This window comes from Mustela nivalis (assembly GCF_964662115.1).
Source record: "Mustela nivalis genome assembly, chromosome: 11".
NCBI lineage: Eukaryota > Metazoa > Chordata > Mammalia > Carnivora > Mustelidae > Mustela > Mustela nivalis.
Window position 1 is genome coordinate 109,405,303 of NC_139030.1, and position 17,825 is coordinate 109,423,127.

At 39.2% G+C, this 17,825-nt stretch overlaps 1 protein-coding gene across 1 annotated transcript in view; it reads left to right on the plus strand.

Moving 5' to 3' along the window:
- Positions 1-204: 204 nt before the first annotated feature.
- Positions 205-17,825, plus strand: part of TMEFF2 (transmembrane protein with EGF like and two follistatin like domains 2) — a gene marked incomplete at its 5' end in the record, with an annotated part of 226,798 nt that continues 209,177 nt past the window's right edge. Inside the window, 4 exons of the mRNA XM_082691070.1 lie at positions 205-376; positions 2,754-2,863; positions 10,466-10,595; positions 15,569-15,595. Coding sequence (XP_082547196.1) covers positions 205-376; positions 2,754-2,863; positions 10,466-10,595; positions 15,569-15,595 — 439 coding nt within the window. The remainder of the gene's footprint in view (positions 377-2,753; positions 2,864-10,465; positions 10,596-15,568; positions 15,596-17,825) is intronic.

The following is a 17,825-nucleotide window of genomic DNA, read 5'->3' on the forward strand; positions in this document are numbered from 1 at the left end:
CGGGGCTGGGCCGGGTCCCTGGATGTTTCTGAAACTCCCGCGATCATGCGCGGGTCTGGCCGCCGCGTCCCCGTCCGCTGCCCCTGCCGCCGCCGCCGCCCGTGCCGCCGCGGTCCGCGGGATGCCCAGTAGCCCGCCGGCCGGCCCCCGCGACCGCGCGCCCCTCGGAAGCCGCTGGCCACTGCGGAGCCGCGCGAACTAGCCATGGTGCTGTGGGAGTCCCCGCGGCCGTGCGGCGGCTGGACGCTGTGCGAGGGCTTCTGCTGGCTGCTGCTGCTGCCCGTGCTGCTGCTGCTCGCGGCCCGCCCGGCCCGGCTCGCGGCGTTTCCTACCTCCCTGAGCGACTGCCAGACGCCCACCGGCTGGAACTGCTCCGGTAAGCGCGAGCCCCGCCGCGGGCCCCCGGCCCCCGCCCCTGGCCCCCGGCCCCCGGCCCCCGGCCCCCGGCCCAGCGGCGCGGGCGCGTGTCCGGCGCGGACCCGCCTGCCCCCGTGCGCGCCCTCGGCCCCGGCCTCCCGCCGCCCAAGCCTCCGGGACGCCCGACCTCCGCCCGAGGGGGCGCGGGAGCCGGCCAGGCCGCGGAGCGAGCGGGGCCGCGGCGCTGGGGGCGCGGAGAGGGCAGGGGCGCCGACCCCTGCACCCGCGCCCCGGGAGCTGCGGGCATTTTGGGAAATACCAAACGGGGCGGTTCTGTGGGTCATCGGAAGGAGCCCCGGTCCGGGGGCAAAGACGAAGCAGAACCTTCCCCATCCTTGAAGGAGAAAGTCTCGCTCAAACCAGCGAGAAACAACTTTATGAGAAAGAACAAGCGAGAAAGCGATAAATCAAATAGTGACTGCGGGGGAGACGGATTCCGGCGAAAGTGCCGGGAGGCGCCCTGGTCTCGCGTCCGAGAGCAGGTCCCACGGATTCTCGGGGAGCTTGGGCTTCCGGAGATGCGTCTCTCCCTCTCCCTCTCTCCTTCGCGCGGAGACTCCCTTCTCCCTCTCCTCCTCTCGCTCAGCCTCCCAGTCCACTGGCTGCAAAAGACGGTGTTTCTGCAGCCCAGAGATGCTTCTCTCGGGCCTCCCTGAGCTCCTAGATGGGGAAGGGAAGTTGAGAAAAGATGCGTTCGTCGGTCTCCAGGCCTGGGTGTGCATAACCGAGCCAGGCAGGCTCGTGCGCAGGCGGGCGGAACCGACCCGGCGGACGCCGACTCCATTTCTGGGCAGGCTTCCTTGGACTGGGTCAGGCGCGCCTCTTGCTCGCCGGGGTCCCTGCAGAGTCTGAGCCGGGGAGCTTGGCAGACTTGCCTATGCTAAAGCCTCCTAATTAAGGCCGGCCGGGGGAAGGGACATGCCGGACCCTGGGCTGGTTCGCATCTCAGTATGACAGCCCGGGGTCGACCCTGGCGGGATCGTGGGGTGATTTCAGTGGCATTTAAAATTGCGTTCCCATGCCTGGGTATTGTCCCCTAGGTCTGCTCTGTTCTAGTTTTAGAAGTGTGCATGTAATTTTTCATCTTCTGTAAATATAATTCTGCTGCAGTTAAATCGGGCTCTGAATAAAGTGGCTTCCAGGGATGTATGTGAGCTGAAGTGTGTATAACTTACTTTGGAGAGGTGGGAATGACCAACTGTAACTCAGAGGAGGAAGGAACCTGTAGCCCTGGGTTGTTGCTGATGGAAATTCCACGAGTAGATTTTTATGCATCATTGCAGTTTGTGCTTTTTAAAGACTGGTTGAGATTTCTAACCTTATTAGATCTGGGTCAATAGATTGCCTTTGTTCTGTTTCAGGCAATTTCTAAATTTGGTATTTTTATAAAATTTAACATATTTACGTGGACTTGTTCATGGTTCGTGGGTGCATATATGTTATTTTTGAAAAGCTGAGTTCCGCTTTACAGGTGTCTAATCACATTTTAGGTGCTTTATCGTAGGCATATTAAACAACCTGCAAAATGACTTGTTTGAAATGGTCACAGCTTTGTAGTCCAGCCTGACCAGTTTGCTTCATCCCAAGGATCACATCGTGTTAGGAAATAACTTAAATGTGAAATTGAGGTTGGCAATTAAGAAATTTATTATCATCCAGATAGCTTAAGGAGATCTGCAGAAACTAAAGAGAATAAACTTGTTTTCCAAGCAGATTTTCAAGAACCTGGCACACCCCTCCACCCGTGTTAACTTAAAGGTGATCAATCTTCATTTGCGCCAGACAGACCATCACAGAAAACACTGTGCCTGTTTATCTTTATTATTGGGGCTTTGTTTCCTCTTTGTCTGGAGAAATTCCAAATAAAGGGTTGTTCCAGACCTTAAAGCGAAAGAATGAGTAAGAATGGAGAAATGGTCAAAGGACACCCAGAGAGCATCACCAGCTCTTTTCTAAACGTGGAGTTTGGGGCTCGTAAACTATAGTCTACTTAATAAGAAAAAAATAAGGAAGCTAGGAAGCAAGTGTTAAGCCCTTATTCACTGCTGCCAGTATTAACCCTGGTCAAAATAAAATAACAATAGAAAAAAAAAGAAAATTAAAAGAGAACTGACTAGAAAAGGCTTGTCAAAAAAAGAAATGAATATTGATCACTGAACAGATCTTGGAGGTTATCATCAAAGAATGACCTTGCAGTACAGCCGTGGTTATTGGAATTAAAATTTTTAGAGCAATTCTTTTAAAGCTTCAAGATAGTGTTTTCTTTTTTCCTTTTTCTTTTTTTGCTGAAGTCTATAACATTTTTTAATGACTGGAGCATTCTCTTTAAATTTGAGGTTATGATGACAGAGAAAATGATCTCTTCCTCTGTGACACCAACACCTGTAAATTTGATGGGGAATGTTTAAGAATTGGAGACACTGTGACTTGCGTCTGTCAGTTCAAGGTAAGAAGTCTGATTTCTGCATCTCCTTATTCATTAACGAGACTGCAAAGGAGGGATCTCCCTTTACAACCCATCACCTGGCAATTTATAGCTATGCAAGCTAAGAGGAAAGCTGGCACCAAGCAAAAGTGCTGTACTGCCAAGAGAGCCAATGGATGTCAAAAAGACATAGCTTTTTGGAGAAATGTGTATGCCAGAGTTACAAATGCCAGTGGAGGTGAAAGCTGCAGGTTGTTCTTTTGGTGTGTCAGAGGCAAATTACGTGTATGTGTCCCGCGAAGCACACATTTTACAAGTCAGCTGCTGGGGTTAATAGCCAAATAATCAATGGGTAGAAGTGTGGATTCATACTTTTGTTCTTTTTGATTGAGGCTATTTCTTTTTAATCATATTGCTCTGCTTTAATGGCTTTGGGTTCTGTTATCCAGGCAAGCTGGTTAACTATTTAAATAAACTCCTTATTAAGATGAATTAAAAAAAAAAAAAAAGATGAATTCAAAACTGCTGTGCTAGGTTTTGAAATCATGGAGCTTATTGTTATATGTCGACTTTTCATGGGTACCACATTCAATTACAGATGAATCTCCCAGGAATCCAAGAAAGTGCAAATAGCTGAAAGTCATTTCATAAATGTTAGAAAAATGTGCTGTTGCATGTTAGGAAAATTTAAAAAAAATTTTTTTAAAGAGAGGGACATCACAGCACTGGTATCATCAAAACTAGGTTATGAGTATTTACTGAAGATAGAACTCCTCGTGCCATTATTATAGTCATCATCTAACAAATGCTCTATACCATGTAAATTATATACCTTCTTTTCTCTCAAAATGTTTATACAAGCATACATACCACCATAGGTGTTGTACTAATGTTTTATATTCACCTTTGAGTGCTGTTGAACGTTTTATTTTTTTAAAGATTTTTCTTTATTTATTTGACAGAGAGGGGGAGAGAGGGAGAGAGCAAGCACAAGCAGGGGGAATGGCAGACAGGGGAGAAGCGGGCTCCCCACTGAGCAAGGAGCCCGATGTAGGGCTGGATCCCAGAACTCTGAGATCATGACCTGAGCCAAAGACAGCCGCCTAACCGACTGAGTCACCCAGGAGCCCCTGATTTTTTTTAAGTACACATGAAATCTAACACAAGATTCAACCAGGAAATATGTATATGGAAAACTTTTCCAAGTTTGTAAGCAAAACTAAAAAAAAAAAAAGACAAAAAGAAAAAAGGACGGAACATATGAAAACATTAAACTCAAATTCAGATCGAAACAGTTGTTATAGCAGGTAGCATTTACACTTGTTGATGAGATGAGATATTTTAAATTGAATTCGACCTCCCAGTGAGAAAGATAAGGGAATTCATATTTAAATATAGTTTGGGGGCACCTGGGTGGCTCAATGGGTTAAAGCCTCTGCCTTCAGCTCAGGTCATGATCTCAGGGTCCTGGGATCAGCCCCACATCATGCTCTCTGCTCGGCGGGGGGCCTGCTTCCTCCTCTCTCTCTGTCTGCCTCTTTGCCTACTTGTGATCTCTGTCTGTCAAATAATTAAATAAAATCTTAAAAAAAAATAAATATAGTTTGAATTGTTTGTAGATAAGCTCAAAGCTGCTTGGACGTTATTCCTTCTAAGAAATAAAACAACAGGTATTTGCAAAGTGCACCACCTCCTGGTAGGTGAATATTGACGTGACCATGCTACAGTCCTTTGGACCATACGATAGTGTTAGAAACATATTTGTGCACGTTTAATATGTGTGTGACACCAGCCACTCTAGTCTCGAGCCACACCGCACAATGTAATCACATTCTCTCAATGAACTGCTGGGAGAGAGGGAGCGCGAAAGCTCTCCAATTCCTACTTTCCCCAAATGTTAACTCAGGAGAAACTACAGGTATAAATTATTAATTAAAGGCCCAAAGGATCTTGTGGATTTTCTCCCCTTTCAGTCTGTGACTCCCATAAATTTGTCTTACTTTCATAACTAAGGGTAGACATAAGAAGTGAATTCATCAACAGTATAAAATGAACTCAAAAGAAGGTTCTTCAGATGGAAAGCCATAATTCTAAGATTTCAACGAGAGGAAAATAACAGAGTTCACAAAATTCTAAATGGATGCCTGCTACTAAAAGGGACGTATATTTGTTCAGTTTTCAGATTCCACAAAGAATTCTGGTAAAACTTCTACCAACAAAATATATTTGTGTTTTTCATGCTTTGTCAACCAGTTACATTTGTCACTAATTAAATACTTTTTGAGTGGAGTAGATGGAGGAGTGGGCAATGAATGCAGGTTTGAATAAGAACCTAAAATGTCATTTTTTCCAAGTGCCTATAGCATTTAAATTTATTATGAGGTTACTCATGCCATTAGCTTGTGCTTTGTGATAGTTGTCAGTGTGTTAAGAGAAAATAAACATTTCCTTCCTGGAACATTTAAACTCTACAAGTACCAAGAATATAGAATGGCCGGATTAAGTTGAAGATCAAAGAAAATGTGCAAGTTGTACAAAGAATAATTAATAGGATGTTTTAGGCTAAGAGTATCTTGATTCAGTCCTTTCCAGGACATTCCAATGAGTTTGAGGTTGGTTGGTTGGTTGGTTGGTTGGTTGGTTTCCCTATATCTGATGAAAAGGGAGATGTCCTGCTAATCTATTTTACTATATACTATTCCAAACTAGCTGAGGTCATCTACTCTTTGTTTCTCCCGTGGTTACACAATTTAGGATGCAAACTACGGTGTCATTCTAGCTGAGAGATAAATTTCAAAGAGAAGTGTATGTATGTGATCTATAGTTTTCCAACTAGGAGCACTAAAGTGAGCATATATTTGCCTTCACTTCTCTTAGATGATGGAAAATAAAAATATTCTCCCCTTTATTTGTTACAACCTTGTGGGGCAATTATTTTCTCCTCCTTTTACAGATGAGAAAATTAAAACCCAAAAATATAAATAACCATCAGTAAATGGCGATGTTAAAGTAAGATCCTAGGTCCTTTGACACCAGATCTAATTTTCTCCTGATGCGTTTTACATCCAAATGAAAATATTGGTAACAGCAACAACAATACCAAGTTACTGTAGATGACTCAGTGTCAAAGACAGTACAGCAACTGATTTTTGGTGATGATATGAGTCCCAGAAATGGCGGAACCTGGTTCCTACCTGAATATCAGACAGCATGCTGGTCAATCTTATAAATCAGTTGTGAAGAGAAAAATTTAGAGACAACTAGATGGATGGATGGATGCATCGAAGGAAGGAAACAAGAAAGGAAGGAAGGTGCTTATGTAGTTATTCGTACATAGCATTGGTCCTACAATGACCAAATATCAGCTTGTAACTTAAAAATATGGTGAAGGTTTATGTTTTTTAGATATTATTTATTTTAAATATTGACTATTTGTATTTAATAAGCATGCTTTAGATATTCAGTTGTTCCACTTACTAGCACTGCATAACATTGCCCAGAACATAGTGGCTCAAGAATAATGAACAATTCCTTTGCTCATGAGTCTACAATTGGACAGGCTTAATGGAAAGTCTCATCTCTGCTTCCTTTGGCATTAACTGAGAGAAGGAGAGAACTCAAAGGCTTGGTTCTGTACTCTTCTCAAGGCTCCCCTCATATCTCTGACTGTCAGCTGGACACCTTGGGCCTCACGTGGCTCTCTCCGTCTGTGCTAGTCTGAGCTTCCTCACACCACAATGGCTGGGTGTCAAGGGCAAGCATCCAGAAGAAGAGAAGGGGTCAGAGAGAAACTCTGTCCTTTAATGACAGAGCCTGAGAAGTCACACAGAGTCATGTTCACCAGAGCCACAGGCTTGCCCATTCTTAAAGTCATATTTTCTTTCATTTAAAGAAATGTGGTTACAGAGAAGAAAAAAGTTACTTATGGAATGATCAAAGGATTGGAACATGTGCAGGTTTTTTTATCTTTTTCTTTTTTGGAAAAGAAACATACCATATCCTAAGCCATTATTCTTAAGCCTTTGACAGCTGGGAATATAACAAGAATTCACTTAACATCTGTGGAGTACCTTCTACATGCCAGACTCTGGAAGGTGCCGACAGTCTACACAAGAGAAGTTATACGTAGCTTCTAGATGCTGAAATCTCAGCTAAAAGAAGTCTTTATTAACCAAACAAGCAATAAATCATATGAAAAAACTTCTCACATACATTTTTTGTTCACTTGTAGTAAAATGAATTCCATACATCGTAGAGTGTCAAGTCATTGCCTCTGCCCGCGTGATATGTAGCTAACTGGAGAACACATGTTTAGAAAATAAACCTAAGGTTTTTATAACATCTTAAGAAAAATAGAATCACTTTCCCCCTGCGAGGAAGTGTGTACAACACATACATTTATGGGTCCAGCCATCTGGGCCCGAGTCTTGTTTTTCCTCTTACCAGCCAACTCTGTGGCCTTTAACAAGTCACTTAACATCTGAATCTGTCCCTTCATCTGAAACTGAGCAGTATTACGATTACCTCTAAGAATTATTTCCGACAATTTGGCGTATTTTAACATAATACTTAGCTTATTTTTGTGCGGAGGGTGATTCTGTTTTCCTTTATTTCTCTGATTTTAGATGTGTGTGTTCAGTGTCTGTGTTAGATGGTGCATCAGCTATACTCAAATAAAAAATGCTTGTCATGAGAAACCATTTACATTTCTTTTTTAAAGGAATATTAAGAGGTATTTTAGAAACATGATTCTGTTAATCCTCCCAAATGCCCAAGTTAACCATTTCAAATGGGGAAACTGAGCTATAAACTTGTTAAATATTTAATAGTTGAGTGATGTGTACAAGGCCCTACAGCAGGGCCGTGAGAGAAATTGGAGAAACCAGGACCGGACTTCTGCTCCCGAGCCGTGATAAATTAGAGTTTGCTTTGTCCTTGTATTATTCATATTAATGAGCGCAAGTCATGGTACTAAAGGCCAAAAACATCGCGCTGATAATCTGCAGTTAAGTCTTTTCAGCTCCGTACAAATCTCCCTCTTGGCTTGTGCACAGAACTTGGCAGCTCTGTTTCTCGCACTGTTCACATTTGGCTTCCTGCATCCCTCAGAAGTGGCATATGATGCTTTATCAGTTTATTCCATATTTTAAGATGCATATCAGCATTGTGTACTAGCACTTGACAGAGATAATAAATACTTCCCAGCCCTCACCCCCTGTCCACGGGCTACAGCTGAGTATTCTGCAGAAGTAGATAGGAAAGATAAATAGAGTGGTTCCAGGGATTGGAGACAAGATAGTGTGGACCCAGAGCATCTGCAGAGTCTTGTAAGCAGGTTTGAAGATGGAGACTAACAGGTACCAAAGACAACAATGCTCGTACCTGAACGTGAGAAGCCAACTGGTCCAGCCCCGACAGTCTCATGTTGACGATCTTCTGCCTCCTGGAAGTGTCACAAGTCTGTGGACCGTGATATGTTACCAGTAGTTCGCTTCTTTCTGATGCCTCCTCCATTAGCTCAGATACCATTTTAGTGTTGGTGCGTCCTCATAAATCCTCTCCGGTCCCGAACACAGCACATTTATCAAGCCCCTGTCCGTCCACCTGCCTCTCAGTCTGTGGCTCCAACAGGAACACCAGCCCCATTTAGCTGGTTTACCCTCTGTGCCACTCATTGGAGAATTCAGCTCCTCACTGACATTTTGCCGTTGCCTTTTTCTTTAGTAGTGGGGATGATTTGGGGTCTTATGGTAGGTCAATTCTCAGATGTAAGTTTAAGCATGCATATATATTTAGAAAGCTTGTGGGAGACCGCCGTTATGCAGGTATCATCTGATCAAAAAAGAATGCCTAGTGAGTAAAAGATCCTTATTAGTAAAACTTTCTAATCAAAACAGATTTAAAATGTAGTCACCCAGATGACTGAGTCTGGGAGCCAGTAATGTAACTGTGAAAAGGAAATACTACATAAAGGGCTTCCAGAATATCTAGATTAGAAATTGCAGAAATAAAGATCTCTAAAATGTGTGATATTTAAAATATTTAAATCATTTTAATCACATGTAAGCAATTTCTAAATAGATGTAACTTCATATTTAAATCACCTTGTTAGCAATTATGGAGATCATAACATGAGTGTCATACAATTTGGATTTACTATTGCAAGGAAAGTATATCACTATTTCTAAGCTGTATTTCAGTTTTTCAATAACAGATACGAAGTAAGACTCATAAAATAAGACTTTCACTTCTGAGAACATCGGCTTATCCCATTTCATATATAAATTACTAGGATGATTAAGACATTGTTACATTAAAGCAAAGATTAAGAGATAAATGGTTGATGAAGAAGAAGACACGGATATTCCAAGGAAATAGACTAAAAAAATAAACATCAGGTTTTTGTTATAAGATTATGAACTTACTGGGAATTCTTTCTTTTTTTGGCATGTACCTTCGAGTTGAATTTAATTCATGATAGAGTTTCAGGTTTATTATCATATATATTAAAACTTTCCTAGAATCTCACTAGATCATCTCACTAGATCATTGTTTTGTATGTGTTATAAATTTATAGCCATCAAAAATCCAAATATTTTAATAAGAACTGGAATACAGAAAAGTGTTTTCATATGCATGTGTATGTATGATTTGCTTTACTTCGTTTCTGGCATAGGTGGGTATTTTTAAATAATTATCTTGGTCATCGCATTTGTTACAGTTGAACAATGAAACACATCAGTAGTAGTAATCATGAGATAATCACATCTCCAGTGTAATTAGTAGGTATAGGACACAGCCAAGTATCTCTAATGCTTTGGAGTGTGATTATGTTATGATGAGTATACCCCGTAGGTTGCCTAATTTCCATTGTAAAATTTGTACTTTTTTACAATGAGGCTGTTTTAAAAATGAACTTTTCTCCTTATGAAATATATATTAATAGTAATAATTTTCAATAACCAATAAAGTTTACATATGCTTCAATACTTGTTGGTTTTTCCCCCCTGTATTCCATATTCTGTTGTTTTTTTCTTGCATTATATCTGGCAATATCTAAAGATACATGATAAATTAATTAGGAATCCAAATGTCTTACCCAAATATTTAGAAGTTTGCAAAGATTAAAATTAAACAAACAAACAAACGAACAAAAAACATACTAAGGAGTAACTGGTTTAATTGCTGTATCAGCTGTATACTTCTGCTCTAACCACAGATAGGCATTACCTATTTTTCATAACTTTAATATTTTAGCATGTTTTGATTTTTTCCACCAAGCCAGATGGGTGTATATCTGAAAAACAGTATTAAATAATGTTGATACATTTGTTGCTATACCTTTTCAGTATTGCCTGCCGAGATCACTTTGCTGGAATTACCTGATCAGTTTAGAAGCTTCCCCCTCCCACCATCTGAATCAAATGTCTGATTAGCTGACTTGTCGTTACTTTTGTGTATCTTTGAATGATGCCCTTGCAAGGTCAAAGACTTTAGTGGATACAATGGGGATTGCTGAAAATGAGCACAAGTGCTTTCTTTTGTAAATGATTATTTCCCTTCAAGGTGTCAAAGGCATGCAGACTCCAGTGCTAACCATGAGCTTCTGTCTGTGTCCCCCAGTGCAACAGTGACTACGTGCCTGTGTGTGGCTCCAACGGGGAGAGCTATCAGAACGAGTGCTACCTGCGGCAGGCCGCCTGCAAGCAGCAGAGCGAGATACTCGTCGTGTCCGAAGGATCCTGTGCCACAGGTACGTGTGCCGTCCTGAAGACTCCCTGAGACCTCTGGAACAATGTCTTGCTCTTTCCGTTATGTTATCTCTAAATAAATAATTCAGACTGTATATACTGGCTGGATAAGCCTCTCATTTTTTTGTACAAAGCATGCATTATTCTCATTTTGTCTTTTTTACATTTCAAATCACGTCTGGAAAAAAGGGAAAATCTGCCACAAGGATGTTGATTTTAATACATATGTTACTTAATGAAGTGCAGACAGTGGAGTAATATAATTAGAACTCTCGATCTCCTGCCTAGGTGCCAAATAGAGAGAAACATATCTGCGCACACACGAGGTTGGCTTGTTGGTGTTGAACAACAGCATCGTCTGTTGGAGGGCCGTTTTGCAGATCTGGGTTTGAAAGTGAAAATGTGGGTAACCTCGGCAGCACGATAAAAATGTTCTTCCTGCCATTGAGCGGATCATATTGAAGGATGCATTTGTGAAAGACAGCTTCCTTTCTAACATGGCTGGCCTGGGATTGCACGAAGCTCTGTAGCTGTCTTTACCAAGAGCGCTCTGAAGGGAGTGAGAAGACTGGCTTCCCACACTCTTCAGTTTTCCAGGTTTTCCTTCCCTGGTCACTGATTGTGAGAGCCGAACAGCATTACAGGAAGAAAAATAAACAAAGGGAGCCAAGCCCAACTTGATAGAGCAACACCTTAAAATAAAGCTGAGTTTACAGGTTAGCCTTGACATGTTAGAATCACATATATTGAAGAAACGTTAGTGTCCATGATGGTTGTGGTGAATGACACATAAGCATCTTTCTAGAAAGTCCTCATTTCGGAGGAATTCGATGGCATAAGCGTATCAGGGAGAAATAATAAAGACACAAAGTATGAACTTCCTTCAAAACTGAAAATATAGAATAGTGCCCGGAAAAATCTATTTTATTAGCTAGACGACAAGTACTGGATAACAAGTATTCCTTTGGTAACAAGTTTTTCTATTCTAGAGAACTGTGTTAAACCCGTGTGTGTGTTGGGGCGGTACGGTAAATGAGCAAGGAGACAGGCTTGTGTTCTTTAAAAGAGCATCTTAAGTCCATGGATTGTTAGTAATTGATAGTGTTCCACATTAGATCCGTGACTATCAAAGTTCCTAAGAATTAGCAAAAGAGAATGATATTATTACTACATCATGATGATGTAGGTCTTTTTGTTTTTGTTTTGTTTTTTAAGTAGTCTTTTCTTTTATATGATTCTTGGCCTCATAAAGTGGATGCCCCCTCCTGGGGTCCCACTTCCTCCTTATTTGCTCCAGCAAACAGATCACTGCCCACGGCCGCTCAGGGATTTGTCTGAGAAGTAATGAGTGAAAGTGACAGCAGCAGGGGTGAGTCGGCGCACTTGCTCCCCCAGTAAGGAGGGAGGAGGACCAGCATCCTACTCTCATGGTAGAGATGGGGAAACAGGAAGAAAAGCAAGGAGCAAACTAATTATGAAAAATCAATCTGCCCTACCTATGGAGAAAATTTAAAGTGATATGCTAAACAAATTGCATGGGAAAAAAATTTTGGAAACTCTGACTCTGAGAAACCGAGAATGATGGAGGCAAACAGCAGGGAGTACTGAGGAAAGGGTGTGTCTACTCAAGGTCAGATGGGTACCAGTCTGTCTCTGGGAGGAGCAGGATGAGAATCAGTGGGCAGTGGTCAAAATAGAGTTAGAAAGTCATGGTATGGCTAACAACATTTGGTACCAAAATCTCTCTTTCTTGACTTGCCAACCTCCAAGTTCTTACAGGCTCAGGCAGTGACATTCTCCTGGTTCATTCAAGTTTTTACATGCTGGTCTCTAATGTGTTGTTGATACTATGAAAATAAATGCTTAGCCAAGTAGAACATGTAATCACCATTGAGTAATCTATATGAAGCTGATTCACATACCTAGATTTCTGTAGGATTTAATTAGCAAGTCAGTCCTGTTCAATGTGTCTCCCACTGTACTGTAAGTCTAAAAGATTTTTGATCTGAATAATGATGGAGGAACCAAAGTAACTTTGATTAACCAGGTCTGACTGTAAATAATTTAGAGTTCTGACTTTTGATCTAAAATGAATTCTCTTTCTTTTCTTTGTGGATTTTCCATTTATTTTTAATGCTATTTGACATTGAATAGAGATAGTAAATTGTGATCTCTAGGAATAAAAGGCAGTAGAAGATATAACTTTATTATATTTCATTGAACTTACAAGTCTTTTTTTTTTTTTTTTGGTCCAAAAATGCTTTCCTATTGGACAGTCTGCTCAATAGCCTCACTGTCAATTTTGCATTTCTGTATTATAAGAAATGCGCTAACTAGAAGCTGAGACTTTCAAGATTAAGGGCATGACTTCTTAGGTGTTTCCGTCTCACTAGTAAGACTTGAGTAGGCTACTTGCTCATCTTATACTAGAGAAACCATTAAAGCTTCCCATCATGATTTCATAATGATGCAGTGAACTTATAATTATTTCCCATCTATTCTTCCTTTCTTTCCTACTTAGCTAATTTGGGTCAAATAAAACAAAAGTTGTCTTAAGATCCATGCTCCTTGCCTTTTTAGAAAGGTACGTGAGAAATGCAAGCTGATACAGCACTGCCTTTTTTTTTTTTCTTTTCCCAAGCCATATGTATTTATTAGAAAAACCTGGGGCTGAGAAAGTAATATGTCTATTCAAAATCTTAATTTTTATGTTCCAGATACAGTGATAAGCATTTAAAACTTGCTGGTGTGCAGTAAGCCTCAAAACACCCAGTGAGAAGGACATTACTATACTCACTCAATAGAGGACCAATAAGCTTAGGAAAGTCAGATAACACACCTTATGTTATCAAACAATGGAGGTTTAAATCTATGAGCTTATATGTATTTCCTCTTATGCGCATAATAGTACAAAAAGCTGAACAAAACTTGGTTCTTGATTTAAAGAAGTTTACAGTCATAATGAGGAGGAAAAGAGAAACTACACATTTAGCCAAAATACATGGAATAATTAGTGCTATAATAGTACAACCTGTTAGCCCCTGATGATTGTAAGTAACACTGAATTAAACTTTCAAATTAACTGAAATAAATTTATTTAAAACTTTAGCTGTGAAAGTATACAAACATTGACCATTCAAGCATTGTCCCATCCAAAAGTGATGGTGCCATGGGTTCTGACTAGGCACTCAGTTGACAGGACTGTTCTATTTTGGTGACAAATCCTTCAGCCTTTCTTGACCTGTTATCATTAAACAGTCAAGGCATATGATCAATATCCTTATTTGATTATGTATTTACTAAGAAGGGTTTTTATTATAAATTGTTTTACCAATTAGCTTGCCTTAAGGAAAGACTCTGCTAGCCTAAACACATACGTATTCGTCACATTAGCAGTTAATAAATAACTTGGCTTTCTGATTTTAGACAGTGTTAGACCCCATAAATTTAGTTAATATATGTCACCACCAAAGCTTTGCATTTAAACTCCTCCTCCTCCATGGCACTGCTCATGCGTCACATGATGATAGCACGACTGTTGGGGAGGCGTCCGTTCTTCCACACGTCTGCGTTCTGTGCGTTGTCATATGTCATATCATTTGTTTTAAAGATTTTATTTATTTATTTGGCAGGCAGAGATCACAAGTAGGCAGAGAGGCAGGCAGAGAGAGAGGAGGAAGCAGGCTCCCCACTGAGCAGAGAGCCCGATGCGGGGTCCAATCCCAGGATCCTGGGATCATGACCTGAGCTGAAGGCAGAGGCTTTAACCCACTGAGCCACCCAGGCGCCTCTGTCATATCATTTTTTATACAATGCCTCTCACAAACTGTCATGGAGGCAAACTAGTAGAAGTAATGGGGGTTTCGGTTTTTGCTTTTTTTTTTGTTTTGTTTTTCTTAAAAAACAAACAAAAAAAAACCAAAAAACAAAACAAAAAACAAAAAACCATGTGAAGCATCAAACACAAATTCCTGAAAGTAGCATTTGGTATAGTTCTTGAATCCTGGTTGAGATTTCAGTGTGAGATGTGGGCATTCCAGATAGAAAACACCAATATTAGTCTTACTCCCCAGTATTAAGATGAAAAATGCATAATCAAATGTATTTAGAATGAAAAGAAGTGGGAAGGCAGGAGAGTGATGTCGACACTTACCAGGTAGAACCAGATGGAAAATGAATGGTCCTGACTCCCCGCTAGAAAACTGGGTGTCTGCGGGAAGCTGTCAGAAGTAGACAACTTTGACCAACTGCAGTTATGTAGGAAGGAGGAGAGAGAAGAAATAGAGGGAACGCAGAAGGAGGGTATCGGGTTGTTCTCCTGCCGGCGTCACTGAGGGTGTATCCGATTTTAAGCACAAAGACAAAAATTAATCTCCCTTTTCTATCGATTTCAAAAACAAAGGATGTTGTTGGTAGCAAATAAACTCATCCACAATTGTGGTATTTGGAAAACATATTAGCAATTCTATAAAAAGATAATCATCTGTAAACTGTTTTTCTTTTCATGTATATGCGATTTATAATAATATAAGCCTTAATTATGAGTTTATTTGCCACATGCCTTAGCCTGTTTAATTTCTGAATCTCACTGTTATAAACATTTCATTTTTAATTTTTTTTTTTTGTTTTTTTGGTTAATGGCACCAAATTCATCCTGGTTAAAATAAAAATGTGACAGATTTTACATAGTCAATTTTAGAATGTAATAATCAAAATAGGATATAATGTCAAAGCTAGATAATAGTTTTTTTACAAAATTTAAGAATGAAAATAATAGAAAATTTATTTTATAAGTTTATATTATGCAAATTAAATTAAATGGATGTGAATATACACTTTCAGATTAAGTATTGTTAATTTTCTCCATTATATGACTGTCTTAATAAAGGAAGTGAACATGAACTATATAAAGTCATAAATAGTTTTTGAATATGTTTTTCAAACAAAACCAAAGTATTTCTTTTCCCCCTCCCAGATGCAGGATCAGGATCTGGAGATGGAGGTAAGATTTGTCTTTTTATATATTTGAAGACTTACATGCGGATGTTATTTATGGATGTTTACTTATGCATTTATCTTTATGGGTATCTGAGACAAATTCACAGTTTGCATTTTAGGAAAGAGGCAAATGAAAAAGTATCATTCTACTTATTAAGCAAATGTATATACCATGTAAATTATTTAATAGATCCATGAATCTTAGGTAAGAATTTTATCTCATCTAATCTTTCTTGTTCATTTATGTTTGTGCCTGGCCTATCTTTGAGACAGATGTGCATGTCAAAAGTTCCTAACAGAAACTTCCAAGGTCATTTGGCAGGGAAAAAAGAATTTATGAAGAAATCGCTTAAATATTGAGGTTTTAAAATATATAATATTGCCCTAAATTGCCAGGTATTGATGTTAACACATACATAACTACCATGTAAACAAGGTCTTAATTATCAGATCAATAAATTGAAACTAAAAGCTTTCTTTTAATAAAAGAAAGTAAAAATGATTAACAGAATTTAAGCCAATGAAAATAATTTAGTATCTTTACTTCTTTGGTTACATTAATCTATTTTTACTAACTAAGTAAGACATGTTTTCATTATTGAATTATGTGTTTAAGGACGTATGTAAGATAAAGGAGAGGCAGAAACTTTTGAAATCTGATCTGATGAACTGCCTGCTAAATAAGACTTTATTTATGAATTGAATCTTCATTGTAAATCTCCTAAAGTGCTTTTTCAAATGAAATCCAAACAAAATTCCACCTTTATACACAACAAGAAAAAGAATTAGATAAAATTTCTACAAGAAAAATAAAAAGAGAATGTACAGAAGCATACCTTCTTCAGGCCTTCCTTACGTTGTATAAAATGATCAAATGTATGATTCTAAGCAAATTTTAGTTTTTAAATGAAGAATTTGATAAAAGATACGGGAAAGAAGGTTTTGGGTTCAGGAAAGATCTGACTGACCACCCTTGCCTGGTTGGGGCAATACTGAAGACATTTAAGAAGATGATTTATGTAACGAAAGGCTCAACTAGTTTAAATAAGCAATAAGCAGAGAACACAATTGCAACAAATTATTGGAGCACAGTTTTTTTCCCATAAAGACAAAATTGAACAAGAATCAAGATTTATTACCATGAAAGCATAAAATTTATTTCAAAGTCACATGACATTGGACGGTCATTTGACGTTAGGACAGTCTTTCACTACTTCTGAGAAATTGTTTTCTTGCCAGCCCCTCGGGCTGATTAATATACTATTCCTAAGAAAGCCTCTCCAGCTGTTCGAAAAAAAGAGCTTAAGAGAACAAATGAAATCTTAAAGATAAAAAGAAAGGGAAACAATAGTTTCTTGAGTAGATATTTCACCATTGGAATATTAAGGGATTAATCAATTTTTAAAGTTTTGCTTTTGGAAGGGAGTAGTTCCTATGCAAAACCCCGCTTATTTCCTAGATACATTTGGTCTTTGTATATAGATCACCTAATTCTGCAGATGCTGTGTTGGGTTTCAGCTGTGCCACTTTTCATGCAACAAGTCTTGTTAATTTTTTAGCATCTTCATAAACAAAACAAGCTAGACCCCAGAACACAGAAGATCTTCATTGCTCTGTTAAAATGTCATGATACATGTTTTTATGTTTGAGTCCCCTGTCATATCACATACCATTTCTTCATTTTAATTGATTTTTTTAAGAAGACATAGTGTAACCAGACACTGGTTTCCAGCTTTCATTCATTGTCATTAGTGCATGCAAGTGAAAATGAAATCAACTTCACTCTTCCTTATTGCATTCTATACTGAAATTTGGGATTCATTATGTTATCCAGTGATCTAAATAAGGTAATTTATTTCCTAAATAAGGAAATAATTTTGATGTCAAGCATATGATGCTTATAACTTGAACTTTGTGTATAAGTAGGAAACCACTTTCCTTTTCTTATTTTTTTCTCCTGTTTGCTTTTTACTTTTTCTTTCAATTATAGGTACTTTCGAGTAACTTAAAGAAAAAAAAAACTTCTTAATGATTATTGCTTTAGAAAAAGAAAAGAATATATAACTTATTTAATTCTTAGTTGTACTCTTTTTAAATAGTTGTTCTGAAAGTTGTGATAATGAGTATTTACTCCTACTGCGTAAACTATTTTTTAAAAATCAGAGACCAGTTTTTTTAGCTAAATTACTTTTTTTCTAGTCTTTGTCTTACATTACTCTGAAATAGTAATGATT